The sequence below is a fragment of the Pollachius pollachius genome (genome assembly GCF_949987615.1).
Source record: "Pollachius pollachius genome assembly, chromosome: 18".
Classification (NCBI taxonomy): domain Eukaryota; kingdom Metazoa; phylum Chordata; class Actinopteri; order Gadiformes; family Gadidae; genus Pollachius; species Pollachius pollachius.
Window position 1 is genome coordinate 6,098,168 of NC_136951.1, and position 18,225 is coordinate 6,116,392.

The window sequence follows — 18,225 nt, forward strand, 5'->3', positions numbered from 1 at the left end:
GAATTGGACAAGTTAAGCAAAATATAATATACAAACACACACACCAACACAAATACACACACACACAAACACACAAACAAGTACATACACATATGTAAACACCTACACATTGTAATGTGTACATTTGCACAAGACACACTTCCATACACAAACTCATATATTAACACAGATAAACGTTCACACCAACACGCCCATGCATAGACACAAACGCACACACACACACACACACACACACACACACACACACACACACGTACAAACACAACCTTGAATCAGCACAGTCACCTTCGTCTCAAGGTACGGCCGCCTGTGATCCGCGATGTGCGTAGCGGGGCATTAATTATGCATCGCTCCTCTCATAACAACATGGACGAACACCTTGCAGTGCTCAGCAGAAAGAAACGTCTTTCCAAAGGCCCGCAGGGTGGCTGTGGGACCGCTCCCCGCGTGCCCCTGTAGAGCATGGCCCCTGCAGAGACCCCCTTCGTATCGCAATAGGGGGTGCGTGGATAACACGGCTTTCAAGATCCCGTAAGGCCCCAATGGTGCGTCTTGTTTGCCCTCCTCTCTTGTTTCCCCTTCTCTCCTCTCTCTTTTTCCCCTTCTCTCCTCTCTCTTTTTCCCCTTCTCTCCTCTCTCTTTTTCCCCTTCTCTCCTCTCTCCCCCCTTCTCTCCTCTCTCTTTTTCCCCTTCTCTCCTCTCTCTCCCCCCTTCTCTCCTCTCTCTTTTCCCCTTCTCTCCTCTCTCTTTCCCCTCCTCTCTTTTCCCTTCCCTCCTCTCTCTCTGTCCACCCTTCTATCCTCTCTTTCTCTTCTCTCTTCCCCCTTCTCTCTCTCTCTCTTCCTCCTTCTCTCTCTCTCTCTTTCTCCTTCTCTCTTCTCTCTTCCCCCCTATCCGTCGCCTGGCACATTGTCACGTTGAGTCAAGAGGTGGGCAGTATAAATGCAGTAATTATTGTTGTTGTATTGTTGGCCTGAGATGGATTGGATGTGGAGAGGAGCAGGAGGGAGTGAAGGAATAGGGGACGGATGGACGGATGGACGGGGGAGGTGGGGGTAGGGAGCAGTTGTCTCTATGCAGCGCCTGAACAGAAGGATATTAGAGAGAAAGATCTGGATCTGGGCTAATGTAACGTGAGTTATGTAAATGCAACATGCTGCCTCTTGCTGTGTATGTACCTCAGGGGACTCGGAGATACCGCCTCACACTTTGATGCATCGGCATTAAATTCATCACATTTTTTCATTTTCTTTCTTTTTTTTCATGAGCTGTGCCGATGGCACATGTATGCATATCGCAATTACTGGACGATATGAAGGAGGGTATATTGATATTATTACTTTGGGCTGTTATTGGTGTGCTAAGAGCTATCGCTGATGAATGATGTTTACTCCAAGGCTTTAGGCCTACTTCTTGTAGTTAGCTATACAATATATTGTACTCTTTAAAAATATATTGCAGACTTATACTTCGGAAATCGAGTCCTTCATGAATGTGATATTCATACAAACACAAACCATTTTTTCCATCTCTGATTATCGTGTTATTTTTCAGTCCAGAATGGCAATTCTTCACGTTTCTCGACTCTTGAAACATGAAGATGTGCGTTTGAATTGCACTCCATGTCCCATTTTTCAATGTCACGTTAGCAAAAAAATCTGTCCTCCAAGTAAACTCCCCCCCCCCCTTTTTCAAACCCGCGTCGTTGCAAGAGAGCGCGCGGGGGTGGGAGTACCCCCTGCGCGCGGCCCTTCGCAGTGCAGATCCAGTAGTTGGGAGTTTTTGTACAGCGCGAGCGAAAGAGAGAGAGACAGCGATAGCGAGAGAGGAGTGTGCGCGTGTATGTGTGTGTGTAAGTGCTACCGAGAGAGCGAAAAGAAGGAGGGGGAAAAAACAATACGTGCAATTTTTTTTTGTCCATCGCATATTGCTCTTAGGTTAGACTGTCACTTTTGCTGTGTTTTCGTCGCGCGAGTATTGCCTCTTGAAAACCAGTACCACCAGCACTAGCACCACCAAGAGCCACGCAGAGTCCGGGTCTGAGCAGCAGCGCCCCGAAAAAGTCCCAGCGCGGCGGTTTCAGCGGGCATGAGCTAACCCAGCCCGACATGGAGACCAAACCGTTCCTGTCACTGGGTAAGTTTATTTTCTTTTTCTGTGTGTTTCATCGAAAGACTGCTGCCGCGGTCTGGTAAGTCGGTGAGACTTTTATCTTCACGGTTGAATGTTGTAACATATACTGTACACGTTACTGTAACATGCCGTCGCACTGGCAGCACGTGAAGCCAGTGGTTCTACATCGCTTCTTCATCAACACGTTGAAAGCGCCCCGCACGCGCTTGGTGATGAACAGAGGCAACGCACGCGCTTGTTCATGAAGAGGGGCATCGCACGCGCTTGCTCGTGAAGAGGGGTCATCGCACGCGCGCTGGGGTATTATCATTATTATTTGTTTCAACGTCACCTTTGATGTTGCCGGTTTGCTAAAAGACAACAAAGCCACGCGGCGGGCATCGCGCGCAGCACTTTTCATGCTTCTTTTGACAGCCCCCCCCCCCCCCCCCCCCCCTCCCGGTTGCGCTCGCGACCTCCGAGGTGATGACATTCACTCAAGACAAGCGACATCCCAGGAAAAGCGCTGCGCGAGGGGCTGCCGCACACACACACACACACACACACACACACACACACACACACACACACACACACACACACACACACACGATCACTATCACTATCACTATCCACTATCTTCATGCAGTCCATAACTCTAATAACTTTGCAGGTTGTTTTAACGACTACAAGTCCTATGCCCCAGGGGATCATAGGATTGACTGTATTGAACATAAACAAATCCTAATAAACAAATCCACAGCTGTCTTCTTGGAGAATGTCATTAGCCTATTTACATATTTCAATTATTGAGCTTTGAACGATTATTAAAATGTAGTGTAAGGCAATATTTTTTTATTTCTTTTGATCAGTATCTGTAAAACGCCCAAAAGTAAATCTACATCATAGCAAAGTTTGTCTTTTAATGTAAAAAGTTTTATAATGGTAATTTGGTCATCGTTGTTCTTCTTCTCACGGCAGCAGCCATGCCAGTGCTGACATGCTAAATAAAGATATACAGGCAGGCGGATATGGCTACAGGCTGGTTTTAGGTGTTGCATTTTCACGCCTAGCACTTTGGTAATCCTTGTTTTAGATCATGCGTCCCCTTTTGTGATTCTGCACTTAATCAGTCAATTGTCACACAAGGATTAAGCACAGACAACAGATTGAATAATATCTAAAGGTGCTGGGCAGTTTTGGTGCATGATATTTATCAAACTTTTAAAATATGTAACCATGCACGTTATTTCGTAAAAAAAAGCAAAGGAGCACGAAACAGAAATATTGGCAGCGATCAGGTTGTCCTGACCCTAGAACTGAATATCGGTCTGGACAATTTCACTGTGAGTGGGACTGAGAGAACAGAAGAGGGCATGGCAGAGTGCTTTTTACCAAAAAATGTATTATAATATTTTCAATTCAGGACGCTTTGGGTTTGCTGGCCCAGATTGTCAGCAAAACACGCTGAATGAAATGCCACATTTAAAGTAGCCCTCAGGCTTTTCTTCTTCTCTTTTTTGAACGTCTATCTACCTAGTCCTCTGTTACATAGCAACCCCCCCCCACTAGCCTACTTTCACATTTCCTGGAAAATGTACCTGACAACATCAATTATGCACAAACATGGTGCCTATCTTGTCCATCTTGTTCCAGATCTTAATAAACCCAGCAGGCGTTTATAATCAGCCGGGCAGCCTTGTCGATCCAGACCCAGATTATCTGAGGATTCGGACACAGGTGATCAGCTAAGCTACTGTCAGTGTAAATAATGGATGGCTTTAATTTCTTAGTCAAAGGAGTATACACATGGCTAGACTTACACACTTAGACACACACTTCCATCACGCACAAACACCAGACACAAACACACAAACACACACACACACATACAAACACATACAGTCATGCGCATACACTCAGACGCGCACACCGATACACACACACACACACACACACACACACACACACACGCACACACACACAACAGAAACACAGACACACACACATGCAAACAAATACACTCATGCGCATACACTCACATGCGTTCACCAACGTCACACACACACACACATTTAGACACACACACACAATCACACACACACACACACACACACACACTTAGACACACACACACACACACACTTAGACACACACACACACACACACACACACACACACACACACACACTCACACTCACACACACAGCAGTACCTGAGCCCCCTCAGCAGTGAATCTTTAATGTGCCGGTCCGGTACTGTTCACTTTGTCGACCTGAACAGTGCACACCTTGTGTCCCCGCCGGCGGAGACGTAGCCGCCAGCGCTAGGCTAGCCTGTTATTGTGTCTGCCGCGCTTTCATGAGCTCCTCGAGTTACACCTTGACACGTATCACCTGTGCTCATGTGCAATGCGAGCACACATATAGAGACACACGCGCACGCACGCACACACACACAGACGGTGGTATGCGCACATGTATCCACGTAGGGCAGACACAAGTGCACGCACACACACACACACACACACACACATATGGAGACACAAAACATGCGCACACACACACACACACACACACACATACACACACACACACACACAAACAGCGAGGGGAGTTCTGAGCCACCAACGCTGAGTTCTACTGTTACAGATCCCCGCCTCTGTCGCAATCTCCCCCACTCTCTCTTTCTCTCCCCCCTCTCTCTTTCCCTGTCCCCCCCCTCTCTCTCTGTCTCCCCCTACTCTCTCTGCCTCCCCTCATTCTCTCTCAGACTCCCCCCCACTTTCTCTCTGTCTCTCCCTCCCCCCTCTCTCTCTCCCCCTGCTCTGTCTCCCTCCTCTTCCTCTGTCTCCCCCCTCCCCCTCTGTCTCAACCCCTCTCTCTCTGTCTCCCCTCCTGGTTTCTCTCTGTTTCCCGCCCCTTTCTCTCCCCCCTCTCTCTCCCTCCCCTCTCTCTCCCCTCCCTCCCCCCTCGTACCCCTTCATGTGGCTTCAGGGAAACTCACGGGACCGCCACAGCGGCGGAGAGAGAGTCTGTTTTTACAGGTGCGCCGTATTGTGTGTCCCAACGCCGAACATGATTAAAGCGACCAGACGAGCATAGCCGTAGACACCGACTGCAGCTCACCCACCTCCGCCCTCCCCTCCCCGGCCCGGTGCTGCCATTGGTCGGTGGAGGAGGCAGCTATAACATGAAGTAGTGTAGCAGAGACACGCACACACACACACACACACACACACACACACACAAGCCACAGACACCCCTTTGACATGCATACGTGCGTGTTTTTGTCTGTGGTGGCTGGCAAATCTAAATGTTTTAGTCGTGAGAACTTTCCCAGAGTGTGCTGGGTAGTGTGTGTGGGGGGGTGGGGGTGGTGATTGGGTGGTGTTATGCACGGCCCTGTATGTAACTTTATCTTTTTAACCGTCTCTAGCTCTCTCTCTTTTACTCACCCTCGCTCTTCTGTCTTATAGGCGTGCTTCTGTGAATGGCTGTTCAAACTTTCCTCCGTCAGATAGATGCGTCTTAATGCCGATCTCTGATTGGCCATCTCAAGGGCGGGCGCAAACTGCAGTTCTAAGTCCTTGGACATAACGATTAGTCTGTGCTCGCTCGCTCTCTCTCTCTCTCTCTCTCTCTCTCTCTCTCTCTCTCTCTCTCTCTCTCTTTCTCCGCCTATTTACCTGCAGCCACGATGCATCAGCAGTCTTGACGTTTGACGGTCGCAAGTGGCAGCCGTCTCATATGATAACCGTTAAATTATACAATCATAGATGTACCTTCTTACATTTACTGTTGTCGATGTGCAGTTATAGATTTAAAGTTCTACATTTACAGTTATACATTGACAGCTATATATTGTTAGATACACAGTTGCTCAGTGGCGGTGGTGGCAGGGGGGTGAGGTACCCAGTGCGTGCGGTGTGTTATTGTGAGGTCTTGCTCTCACACACGCACACACACACACACACACACACACACACACGCACTCTGTCCCTTATATTAAACCTGAGCAATGAGAAAGGATGACATTTAAAGCAGTGCTTGGCCCCGTGTGTCAGAGAAATACAACTTTGGTTGCCATAATAAACACAGAGGGAATAATTTACAGCCCAGTCTCTGCAGTTGACAGGACTTTTGTTTTGTGTGCGTGTATGTGTTTACCTTTGAAATTTAATAAATACGATGAAAAAGGTAATTGCATTCTCAGAATTCACTGCACACACTGCACTAAACCTTGGGTCCCTCCCCGAGTCCGAAGTGAAAGCCGGCGTTCATCCAGAGAAGCAAACCTTTCCTTTGGACCGCTGAGCTTCACGCTCTCTGCTGGAATTACAGCAGGTCCACCTCTACTGTTTGGTTTCTGTTTGTGGCTTGGTGTGTGTGCGTGCATGAGTGTGTGTGTGTGTGTGTGTGTGTGTGTGTGTGTGTTTGTGTGTGTGTGTGTCTCTCTCTCTCTTGTGTGCGTATCTCATGCGTGTGTTTGTCCATTCCCCTGAGCGTATTTGTGTTTGTTTTTGTATATTTATTGTAGAGTTTCTCTATTCATCTGTGTGTATGTTTTTCTATCTGTCTGTTTGTGTATTTATTTGAATGTTTGTGTGCGTCTGTGCCATTGTGTGTGTGTGTCTGGTGTGTGTATGATGTAAGGCAACAGTCCAACTTGGCCGTAACTTAAAACAAGGTAATACGGGGGGGGGGAAGGTGTTGGCTCATAAGGTGTGTGTGTGTGTGTCTGTGTTTGTGTGTGTACAGGTTCGTGTGTGGGTCCTTTTGTCCTTGTGTGTATGCTTATGTCAGTGTGTGCGTGGTTGTGTCCATCCATGTGTGTGAGTGCGTTGTGTGTGTGTTTGTGTGCTTGTCCATACATATGTGTGAGAGTGCGTGTGTTGAGGTGTGTTTGTCTGCTTCTCCATACATGTGTGTGTGGTTGCGCGATGGCGGCTGATAGCATTTGTCCAGCCGTGTGCTTTACAGCCGTCCAGTCTGGTGTTGCCATGCGAGGCTTCACACCCCTGCTGAGGGACGTCTGCAGCTGTCACCTTTATTGGCCCGCTTTTATGGCCAGACTTAATGGCTTATATAGTGACAGCTCTCTCTCCCTCTCTCTGATTCTCTACCCCTTTCTCTGAATCTCTCTCCATCCCTCTCTCTCTCTCTCTCTCTCTCGCTGACTCTCTCTCTGTCGCTCTCTGACTCTCTCTCTCTTTCTCTCTCTCTCTCTCCGACTTTCTGACTCTCACTCCCTCTCTTTTGCCCCGTCTACCTCTTTCTCTTTTCTTATCTCCCTCTCTCCATCTCTTCATCTTTCCCATCTTTTCGTCCACCCTCCCTCTACTCTTTTTGCTCTCTCTCTCTCTCTCTCTCTCTCTCTCTCCACCCTCTTTATGTCCTCTGTGCTGCACATAGCTATCTGTCTGTCCGTCTAGCTATCTATTATCTGTCGGTCAGCCTTGGAGACTATGACATCATAAAGCCCCATTAGTTTCAGGGTTTATGTAGGGAGAGAGAGAGAGGGAGAGAGAGAGAGAGAGAGAGAGAGGGAGAGAGAGAGAGAGAGAGAGAGAGAGAGAGAGAGAGAGAGAGCGAGCGGGTCCTCGGAGACTTCTGATTGGCTGTCAGTGTATTGGCGGTATTCACCGAGCGTACGGCCGTTTCCTTTTGAAGTGGTAACACGGGCATCCGCTGGGATTCGACCCCATCACACTCTACTATAATACCTACTGAGAGCAGGGTCGTCCGCCCTCACATGGCCATGGCTCTCTCATCCTCCTCCTCTTCTTCTCAACCCCCTCCAACCCCTTCTCCCCCCTCCTCAACCTCCTCTTCTGAACCTCCTCCTCCTCCTAGTCCACTTCTCCTCAACCTCCTCCTCCTCCTCCTCCTCCTCCTCCTCCTCCTCCTCTTCTTCTCCTCCTCCTCCTCCTCCTCCTTCTCCTCAACCTCCTCCTCCTCCTCTTCTCCTCAACCTCCTCCTCCTCCTCCTCCTCCTCCTAGTCCTCTTCTCCTCAACCTCCTCCTCCTCCTCCTCTCCTCCTCCTCCTCCTCCTCCTTCTCCTCAACCTCCTCCTCCTTCTCCTCAACCTCCTCCTCCTCCTCCTCCTCCTTCTTCTTGTCCTTGCTCCTCTTCTTCTCTACCCCCTTCTCTTCCTCTTCCTCCTCATCCGGCTCTTATCTCCTCCTCCTCTCCCTCTGTTCAGTATCCCTGAGTGAGAGGAAAAGAGGGAGGGAGGAGAATGGACCCAGACAAAGGAGAGATGGCAGAGATGGAGAGAAAGAAAGACGTCTTCGTGATGAAAGAGAGGGAGAACGTCAGGAACCTGTCGCTATGCACCTTACACCAACCTCTTCATAGCCAGGGCCGTGAAGAGAGACGGGAGAGTGGTTCGAGAGAAGAACAGAGGTTCAATGAGATAATACGCCTTGATAAGTATTTAGTGGAGAAGAGGCTAATGAGATTATAATATTTTATCGCTTAATATGCAATTTGACAGACTAATTAGACATCCTTCACATTTTAATTGTAATGTGACTGATTAAACGATGAAACCTAAAACACACATCAACTAAACCTTTGAAGCGGTCTCAGCTGCCGAAAAAATACCAACAACATTTGGGAGGAATAATAAAAATATCAGGTGTAGAAATCCCATTTAAACGCCATTGTTGTTAAAATCCATATCCGCAAGTAACCAACACATGACAGGTGGATTTGAGTTTATTTGTGTGTTTGTGTGTGTGTGTGTGTGTTTGTGTGTGTGTGTGTGTGGGTGCATGATCAAAAGCATCAACGTGTTCTTTGATGTCCGGGAGAGATGGGGAAAAGAACCAGATCCAGGGGTTCCTTCTCCCCGTGAGGTTCTCTCAAGTTGGCAACGAATTCATGGCTGAACCCCCTGGGAGTCTTTTAGAGGGAGTAGATGGGAGGCAAGGGGGAGGGTCGGGCCGCTCTCCCCCATACCTGGAAGGCAGGGGAGGGGCCAAATCAGATGGAATGCCAAGAAACAACTCAGAATGATCATACATCTGTATGATCATTCATGTGTGTGTGTGTGTGTGTGTGTGTGTGTGTGTGTGTGTGTGTGTGTGTGTGTGTGTGTGTGTGTGTGTGTGTGTGTGTGTGTGTCATCCTGGGACCCAACAGCTTAGTGTGCTCAACACACACACGCACGCACGCACGCACACACACACACACACACACGTAAACACACGTAAACACACACAGAGAGCAGTTATGTAGCTGTCTCGAAACGTACATCAGAAGGTCAATACCTAGATACAGGCCTATTTCACCAACAGGATTGATCTTGATTAGCCATTACTACCCATTTGTGACATCACAACTCACAAGTCGGAGTGTTGGGTTGATCTATCGATCATACATTTCACCTTAAAGAGAAACCTTGTACTGAACGAAATCTCCCTCTAACCGTGGAAAATCGGACCAATCAGGAACAGTGATTTGTAATAAAAGGATGACTGTAGGGAATGGGTTAATCTTTTCCATTATATGCCCAAGAAATTGAATAACAAAGGTATATTGTCCTCCGTCTGAACAAGACTGATAAAGTATTAATATATTGATTTTTTCTTGTGTGCCTCCATGTTGATATATCCACAGATGCTATGACCTAGCCGTGTGCCCCTGACAAAAAGAGCTTTCACGGTTGCAGAACAAAGAAATGGTACAAATCTTAGAAAGTCTTGCTTCTATTGTACATGCTACACTATTGTGCATTTTCTAGACAATATTGTTCATTCCTCAGATAATGGTGCTTTTCTATTTTCTTTATCTACAATACAAGCAGTTGGGGCGACAGTGGCTCATGAGGCAAAGCAGGTCAATGTTGCTAGTTTGATCCCAGTTCAACTTAGCCGAGGTGTCCCTGAACAAGGCCTCTAACACTAACTGCTCCAGACTAGCTGGCTGCTGCCTGGCATTATAAGATAACTTTTATGGACTTGCATGAGTCTTGCCACCTTTAGGGTTATATCCCATTGGTTGAATGCACTTATTGTAAGTACCTTTAGACAAAAGCATCAGCTAAATAACTATGATGTTAGTGTTGACTGTGTATGAATGTGTTGATGAGTGTCTGCATGAATGGGGGAATGTGAGGCACAAATTGGAAAGTGTTTCGAGTGGTCAGAAAAAAGCGCTGTTTAACTGCGGACCATTTACCCTTTATTAAGATAGCAACCGTATTTCAATTTTATCATGCCTCTTTTTATTTATTCAGGCATTGTGTTGGAAGCCTGGATTTCAAACATCTCATGGTCTCTAATGTTGCTCATTATTTATTAAACACGGACACATGGTGACCAACCTGAAACCTGAGACCACGTGCTGGAATGCACGTCTGCTCGCGGCCCAGTAACTCGCGCCGCTACACATGTGTTTAGCATGTTGTTGCATTTCCTGCTACGGGAGGGGGGGAGGAGAGGGGGTGTGCGTCGCCCTACATACAGAGGCATGCATGCGAATGCTTCTGCAGGTTTGCTTAAGGTCTAAGAGCGCCGCAGCATTCCACAGCCTGACATTCCCCCCCGCTCCTCAGACGACTCTGACAAGTTCAAGTGTCATGTTCAGGACGCCGCCTGTTCCTCATGTACTGCTGTTTGTTTTGTGCACGTGTGTCTTGGTGATACTCTTACTCATGCGTGGATGCCAGACGTGCTGCATGCATGTTTGCTGATCTGATTGATGCGCGGAAAGGTGGGGGTGAATGTATGTTTTGTATGTGTGTGTGTGCGTGTGTGTTCTTGATCTTCAACTTGTATTAGTGTACGCTCACCTACGTGTGTGTGTGCTTGCGTGCTTGTGTGTTCTGATGTTGTATATGCATTTTATGTGTGTATCTCCACACTCGAAGGCGCTTTTGAATGTTCATGTGTGTGCCTGTGTGTGTGTGTGTGTGTGTGTGTGTGCATGCCTGTGTGTGTTTGCATGCCTGTGTGCGTGCCTGTGTGGATGGTGGTATGTATTTGTGTGCGATGCTTGTATGCGTATGCCTGTTTGTATGTGGGCTGTGTGTGTGTGTGCGTGCGTGTGTGTGTGCGCGTGTGTATGTGCTAGCGTAGACACTTCCACCGTCACAAAAAGGGGTCGGGAGCAGCTCTGGAAGGAGCGGCTCTGGAAGGAGCGGCTCAGCGAGCTGTCTGGCGGAGGAGAGGGTCAAAGGGCGCGGTCGGGTCATGCTCAGTGGGGGCGGGTACTAGCGGAGCGGAGGTGTGGAGGGAGAGATGGGAAGGAGAGGCGCAAAGCAAACGGGATCAGTGGGAGATGAGCGGCAGGGCGCTCGGCCCACGGCCCTCTTCATTTCCTCCGTCTCTCATTCCTTATTTATTGATTTCTGTTTATTTCCCTCCTCCGTTCTTCTGCTCCTCTGGCCGGAGGAGCGGGCGTTTGAAAAGACTCTGAGAAGAGTCAATTGTTAGGAGTCTTCTCTGAGAGCACGACGAAGGTGAGGATGGGAAACAGCATTTTACCGCTCGCTCGCTTTTGTATTCATTCCATCACTCTGTTTCTCTGTTTTCTCGCACACATAAACACACACACACACACACACACACACTCATGCACCTAAACACACACACACACACACACACACACACACACACCTACACACACACACACACACACACACACACACACACACACACACACACACACACACACGCACCTACACACACACACACATGCACCTACACACACACACACACACACACACACACACACACAGACACACACAGACACACACACACACTTTAGAGAATGAGCGGTATGTTTATTAGCGGGTCTTGTGGTGAATACTAAGGTACCCCCGGGCCCATAAAAGCCGGCAGTTAAAAGCTGCTGTCAGGGAACTCCGTTTCCAGGGGGGAGAGAGAGGAGGGGAGAGAGGAGAGGAGAGGAGGGAGGGAGAGAGGGAGAGAAGGAGTGATTGGGTAAAAGGGAGAGCAGAAAGAGAGGGGAAAGAAAAAACGACAAGTCCTTGAAACGCAGAGCAAAGGCATGGTGAGGAAGAAAAAAAGCAACGCCCGTAGTTAGTGTGAGCACATCTGGACCAGTCGGAGTGAGAATATTTCTGCAACATCTGGAAAAATTCCCTGGAATTGAAGGGTCCCCTCCTTTTGATTTTTTGTTCCTTTTAACTTTTTCATTCAGTGCGATGGATTCGCTTGGCCACTCCCCCCCTCGGCGTGTAAACGAAGGGGCGTGGCCTGTAGTAACCCTGGCCTTCACTCACTTTATAGGGGGACAAAACTGGACCCATGTGACCAACCCTCCCCCCTTAGGGGTAATTAAACACTGTAGAAGTGAGTGGGGCGTCCAGCTGGGGGATCGAACCTGCAGGTCAGACCAGGACCCAATAAAAATACAGAAAAATACGAGAGAAAATGAGTCGTAAAAAAGTTTTCGCCCATAGCCTGTGGTGGCTTTTTTGGTTTTAATTGAAGGCATAAAAAATAATCTCTTTGTTTTTAGTTGTGCGGTTAGGGCACCGCTGGGACGTGTTTGTGGTTGGTCATTGGATTGGGTTATGATTTAGACCAGGAAAATTCTCCCCAGGCCTCAAGAATATATCATGGGTGAAACGGTACGTGTATCTGTGTCGAAACAAACGGTAGGGAGTCTGCAGTGCACTGACCGGGACGCACGGCCAACCCAACCACACATCAATCCAAAAAGAACAAATAGAGGTTTTCATCTGGACAAAAAGGTTTCATGTAAAGACACAAACCAATGGCGTAGCCTATGTACTGGAATTAATGAGGGGAAATCATGCACAGGAAGTTAAGTGATGCTCACGGACTCTGAGGTCCAGTCAGGTTCTGCTGATACGCAGTCGATCACACGTGCGCGTCGCCTGGTTGTGTTCAGTGTTCTCCAGCAAGGCGAGTGGCAAACAATTGTTAACTCGGATGTGAGACCCCTCCGCAGCAAACCTCCGCGGGATCGGAAACAAGGCCATCCTGACCTAATGGTGCGGCGACTTTGAGTTTTCAAGAGGAAAAACAATGGAGTGGATCTCACTTGGTGTCCAAACGCCTCTTAAGTCTTCTTGTACACTAACTAAAGACTGTTGGGCGTCTGCAGTCTGCAGCAGAAGGTCCAACCTTATTGCTCATTTTATTACGGCAGACTGTGAGACCAAAAGACCAGTCACCCTTTGATTTCCCGTTGATAGACTAATCGTTTCAAGTGGTCCCGTTTTTCTTAAGGCACTGCAGTGGGACGTGATTTGGCCGTAAGCTGCTAATGCATACTCTGTTGCCGTTGTGTTTAAAGGAATATTTGATGTTGGCACTGCTGTTTTGTTTATGTGTCCATGGGCTGTTGAGGGCCAAGCTGGCCGTGTTGTTTACCGTCATAATAAATACATGGATCATCGACTAATTAAACAGTTGTAGGCATCTCTTTTGTCGATGTACCGAACCGTACCGACTGAACCGTGGTACCATCTCGTTGAACGGACCTGACCTCGAGTTTTGTGAACCGTTCCCCCCTAGAATACATGTACTCCGTCTGATTTTAATATATGTTTGCACTGAAATTTACTCTTTGTTGTCTTATTGTGTTAGTATTGTGTTTACTGTTTGTATTTCGTAATGCTTTGTTACAAAGCTATTTTAACAGGAATAAACATGTTTCATGTAGCTGTTGATTATATTATATTCTACAGAGAAATGTGTGAGAGGTCATTGGAGAAGTTCTTATGCACAATTATCATACCTCGTTCTGGTTGTATGATCAGTTTGGAGTCATTGAAATGGATAGAGGCGTGAATGCGAGGGTGCACCCTCTGTCTGTCACTCTCTCTTTCTCTATGTCTCTCTCTCCATGCTCTCTCGCTTCTCTCTCTCTTTTGAAGTGTGAAGGGTCTCTAAAGGGGAACAAAAAAAAGAATAGCGGTCCCAGCGATCAAATAAACAACTCTGATATGTCTCTCGCTCTCTCTCTCTCTCTCTCTCTCTCTCTTTCTCTCTCTCTCTCTCTCTCTCAGTCACGCGCGCTCTCTCTCTCTCTCTCTCTCTCTCTCTCTCTCTCTCTCTCTCTCTCTCTCTCTCTCTCTCTCTCTCTCTCTCTCTCTCTCTCTCTCTCTCTCTCTCTCTCTCTCTCTCTCTCTCTCAGTCACACACGCGCTCTCTCTCTCTCTCTCTCTCACTCTCTCTCTCTCGCTCTCCCCTCCCCCCCCTCAGTGCTAAGACCTCCAGGCTTTGTTCATTAGCTATGCGCCGCGAGCGCCTTTTGTGCGCTCTTCTCCGCGGTGCCATCCCTTAGAATCCCCGCCCTCCCCCTCCCCCTACCCCTCCCTCCCCCCCTCCCCCTCGCCCTCCCCTCCTCCCCCTCCCCCTCCCCCACCCCCCCCCCGGTGGTGTCCACACGTTGGCGCTCATCATCACTCATTAGGAGTCTACAAGTAGAGGGAGAGAGGTCTTTCTGTCCTACCAGGGGAGAAGAGGGGCTGTGTGTGTGTGTGTGTGTGTGTGTGTGTGTGTGTGTGTGTGTGTGTGTGTGTTACACTGACAGGCAGGTAGCCTACAGGGGAACCAGCTGCTGGAGAGGAGTAGAGAGAGCAGAGGAGGGAGGTGAGGAGGAGAGGGAGGTGAGGAGGGGACAGGAGGGAGGTGAGGAGGAGAGGGAGGTGAGGAGGGGACAGGAGGGAGGTGAGGAGGAGGGAGGTGAGGAGGAGAGGGAGGTGAGGAGGAGAGGGAGGTGAGGAGGGGAGAGGCGGTGAGGAGGGGAGAGGCGGTGGGGGTGGAGGAGAGGAGAGGGAGGAGAGTCGAGGTGCTTGATAATGTGGTGACTGATGGAAAGAGGGCTGGCCTCTGATGGGCCCACTGATGCACCAACCCCCAGAAAGGGAGGGAGGGAGGGAGAGGGAGAGGGAGGGGGAGAGGGAGAGGGAGAGAGAGGGGGAGAGGGAGAGGGAGGGGGAGAGGGAGGGAGAGGGTGAGAGGGAGAGGGAGAGAGAGGGGGAGAGGGAGAGGGAGAGAGAGGTAAAGGAGAACAGAGATAGTGAGGTTTTTTTTCTTATCATCAAAACTTTCGCCGCTGATGGATGAGTAGATGAACCGCAACTTGTGTGCTCCTGGAAAACAGACCATTGACCATTTTGAGTCCAATGCAACGGATGGGCTTGTATGTCAGAACATCATGTCCCATCCCAGCCGGGTCCGGCCACCTCCCTTGTACACTGAGCCCCTGTTTACCGGGACACGCAGGATGCTAGGTGGTTTTAGGTCTTTGTGTGTGTGTTTGTGTTCTTATGGACAAATATGAACAGCAAGAACCACTAGTGTCTGTGTTTGTTACTTTTTTTTATTTTTTCCCACAGTAATATCTTGCACTCGTTCTCTCTCTGTCTCTGTCTCTGTCTCTCTCTCTCTCTCTCTTTCTCTCTCTCTCTCTCTCTATCTATCTGTTGTCTTCATCCCTCTCACACTCCATTCCTCTCACACTTTTTTTCAAAGGCCCACAGTAATGGCACAGTAATGGCACACACACAGACACACACACACACTTACAAACTCTCTCTGTCTCTCTCTCGTTCTCTCTCTCTCTCTCTGTTGTCCCCATCCCTCTCTCTCCGTCTCACTCTGTCTCACTATCTCTATCTTGTGCTCTCTCTCGCTCCTCTCTCTTCCTCTCTTCCTGTGATGTACTCTGCTGTCTCATACCCAATGTCTCCCATGACTGGGCCACATGGTGTGTGTGTGTGTGTGTGTTTGTTTGTTTCCTACTGTGCAAATTGACCTTGCTCTTCCGCTGTCTGCGTGACTGTGTTTATTTATTTTCCATGCGAGGGGGCTCATCACTTGACTGGTCTAAGGCAATCTGGCAGTCTGTCCTTCTTGGTCAGAATTTGTTATTTGAGATAAAGAGGGGTTCTTTACTTCCCTCTTCAAACTCTGCCCTAAGGCAGGATGCGTGTTTTTGGAGTCGCGTCGTTGCGGCTCATTCGCTGATGACCCTGCTGGTAGCAGCTGGTGATGTCATCGACGACGTTTCATGTAAATAAGAGGTACACAACCTGTTGATTTACAGAAGGAATGTCACGTCTTCCCCCGAAAAAGTGAACCGACCGAGTTTTGCGGTGTCGCGGGGAATCAACTCCGGACGCTCCAATAAAAAAAGCCCTAATCTCTCATGTTCCCTCTTGTTTCTTATAGATTAAGGGACATTACAACATATCGGCTTATATTATATCAGCCTTTTGTGCCGTTTTGTTTTAGGAGAAATGTAATTGCCTCAGGCAATGAGAGACTTACTGTTTATCTCCTAAATCTCTTATCTCTACTGCTAGCCTTACTATTTTCTACCTACTATTTTCTACCTAAAATGTTCAAATTCTGGTGTGCCCTACACTTTACCACAGATATTGTTTCTCTAAGCTATAGTTCTACCACACCATGGCAGACATCTTCGATCTAAGCCTGTCTTACTATAATTTTGTCTACAGTACCACAGCAGGGCAGACATCTTGGATCTAAGCTTCTATAAATATAGTTCTGGTCTAAAGTACCACACTAATGTAGACCTCATGGATCTTAGCTTGTCCAACTATAGTTCTGGTCTACAGTACCACACTAGGGCAGACATCATGGCTCTATCGCCCGGGATCAGGGGAGAGTGTTGTCCTCCCACATGTTGCTTAAGGTCATCGCTGACAATACAACCAATCGTTTGGCTGACATCAGTTTAGGGAGTTATCTGATAGGACACGTTAATTCAATTAGGAGGGTAAATAAATGGAATATTAATCGATTGGAAGGACTTCTTTCACATGTTATACTAGAAGATTAGTAGAGCTTTGTGAAGATATTAGTAGCAGGTGTGTGTTTGTGTGTGTGTGTACGTGCTTGCATACGTGTGTGCGTGTATGTGGGTGTGTGTGCGTGCGTGCTTGTGTGTGCGTTGTGCGTTCATGTGTGTGTGTTTGTGTTTGTGTCTATGTGGCAGGGTACCCGTGGCATTTTGCACATCACAGTTTGTCACCTTGCATTAGGTACGCACGCTGGTCCCAAATGTGGTACTGAGCTCACAAGTCCCATCAGAAGGGCTTTATAAAGGCTCTCTGGTGGGATGCCCACAGAGATGTCTGTTCACAACCTCAACACCTTTCTGCTGTATATCGACGGTCTCGGTGGTACACCCTTTATGTTAAAACCGAAATAGTGATAGAAACGTGGAAAAGATATTGTACACATTAAATTCATTTCTCGCAAACACAACTCGTACTCATAATCGTACTCACGGTGGGAAAATGCTGGCCTTCCTTTTTTATTATGTACATGGAACGATCATTAAAAAAATATAAATTACACATACCTGTGTGTGTGTGTATATATATATATATATATATATATATATATATATATATATATATATATATATATTGGATAGATAACCGATGTTTCATTCCATCTCCTGTCTCGAAGGACACCTCTCAATTGTTTTGGTGTACGCCAGTCCTATTGGCTGACAGCAGCAACACAGTGCGTTCCTATTGGCTGCCAGTTAGAAGCGTGACATCGTGCGTGACGTACCGAGTGCCGTCCTTCGGCCCCTCCCAAACAGACAAAGATAATTCATCAAATGAAATCTACATTTGTTGTGTAAATGACCACATGCTGAAGGATGGTTAATCCTGCATGCCGTCCAATCCCTGTCATGTGACTTGACCTACTTTACTCTCTCTCTCTCTCTCTCTCTCTCTCTCCTCTCTCTTTCTCTCTCTCTCTCTCTCTCTCTCTCTCTCTCTCTCTCTCTCTCTCTCTCTCTCTCTCTCTCCCTCGCCCCCCCCTCTCTCTCACTCTCTCTCACTCTCTCTCATCCCCCTCACTCTCGCTCCCCTTTCTCTCACTCACCTGCATATCCCTTTCTCTTTCTACTTCTCTCCATCTGACTCTTGCTTCCATGCATATATCTCTCTCCCTCATTTTCTCTCTCTGATATTCCGGGTCAAATCTCTGATATGTTCTTGATATGCATCTGGGATACATGTAATTTAACCTTTCAGTCTTGTTTGCACCCAGAGCACTGTCACGATCCTTACTCCCCCTCCCTTGTTACTTCCATTTCCACCCATCCATGCATCTA

At 47.9% G+C, this 18,225-nt stretch overlaps 1 protein-coding gene across 1 annotated transcript in view; it reads left to right on the plus strand.

The window, feature by feature from the left end:
• Positions 1–2,048: 2,048 nt before the first annotated feature.
• Positions 2,049–18,225, plus strand: part of LOC307089736 (retinoic acid receptor RXR-alpha-B-like) — a 109,398-nt gene continuing 93,221 nt past the window's right edge. The window contains exon 1 of the mRNA XM_079756151.1: positions 2,049–2,136. Within this exon, the coding sequence (XP_079612277.1) occupies positions 2,109–2,136 (28 nt within the window). The 5' untranslated portion in view covers positions 2,049–2,108. The remainder of the gene's footprint in view (positions 2,137–18,225) is intronic.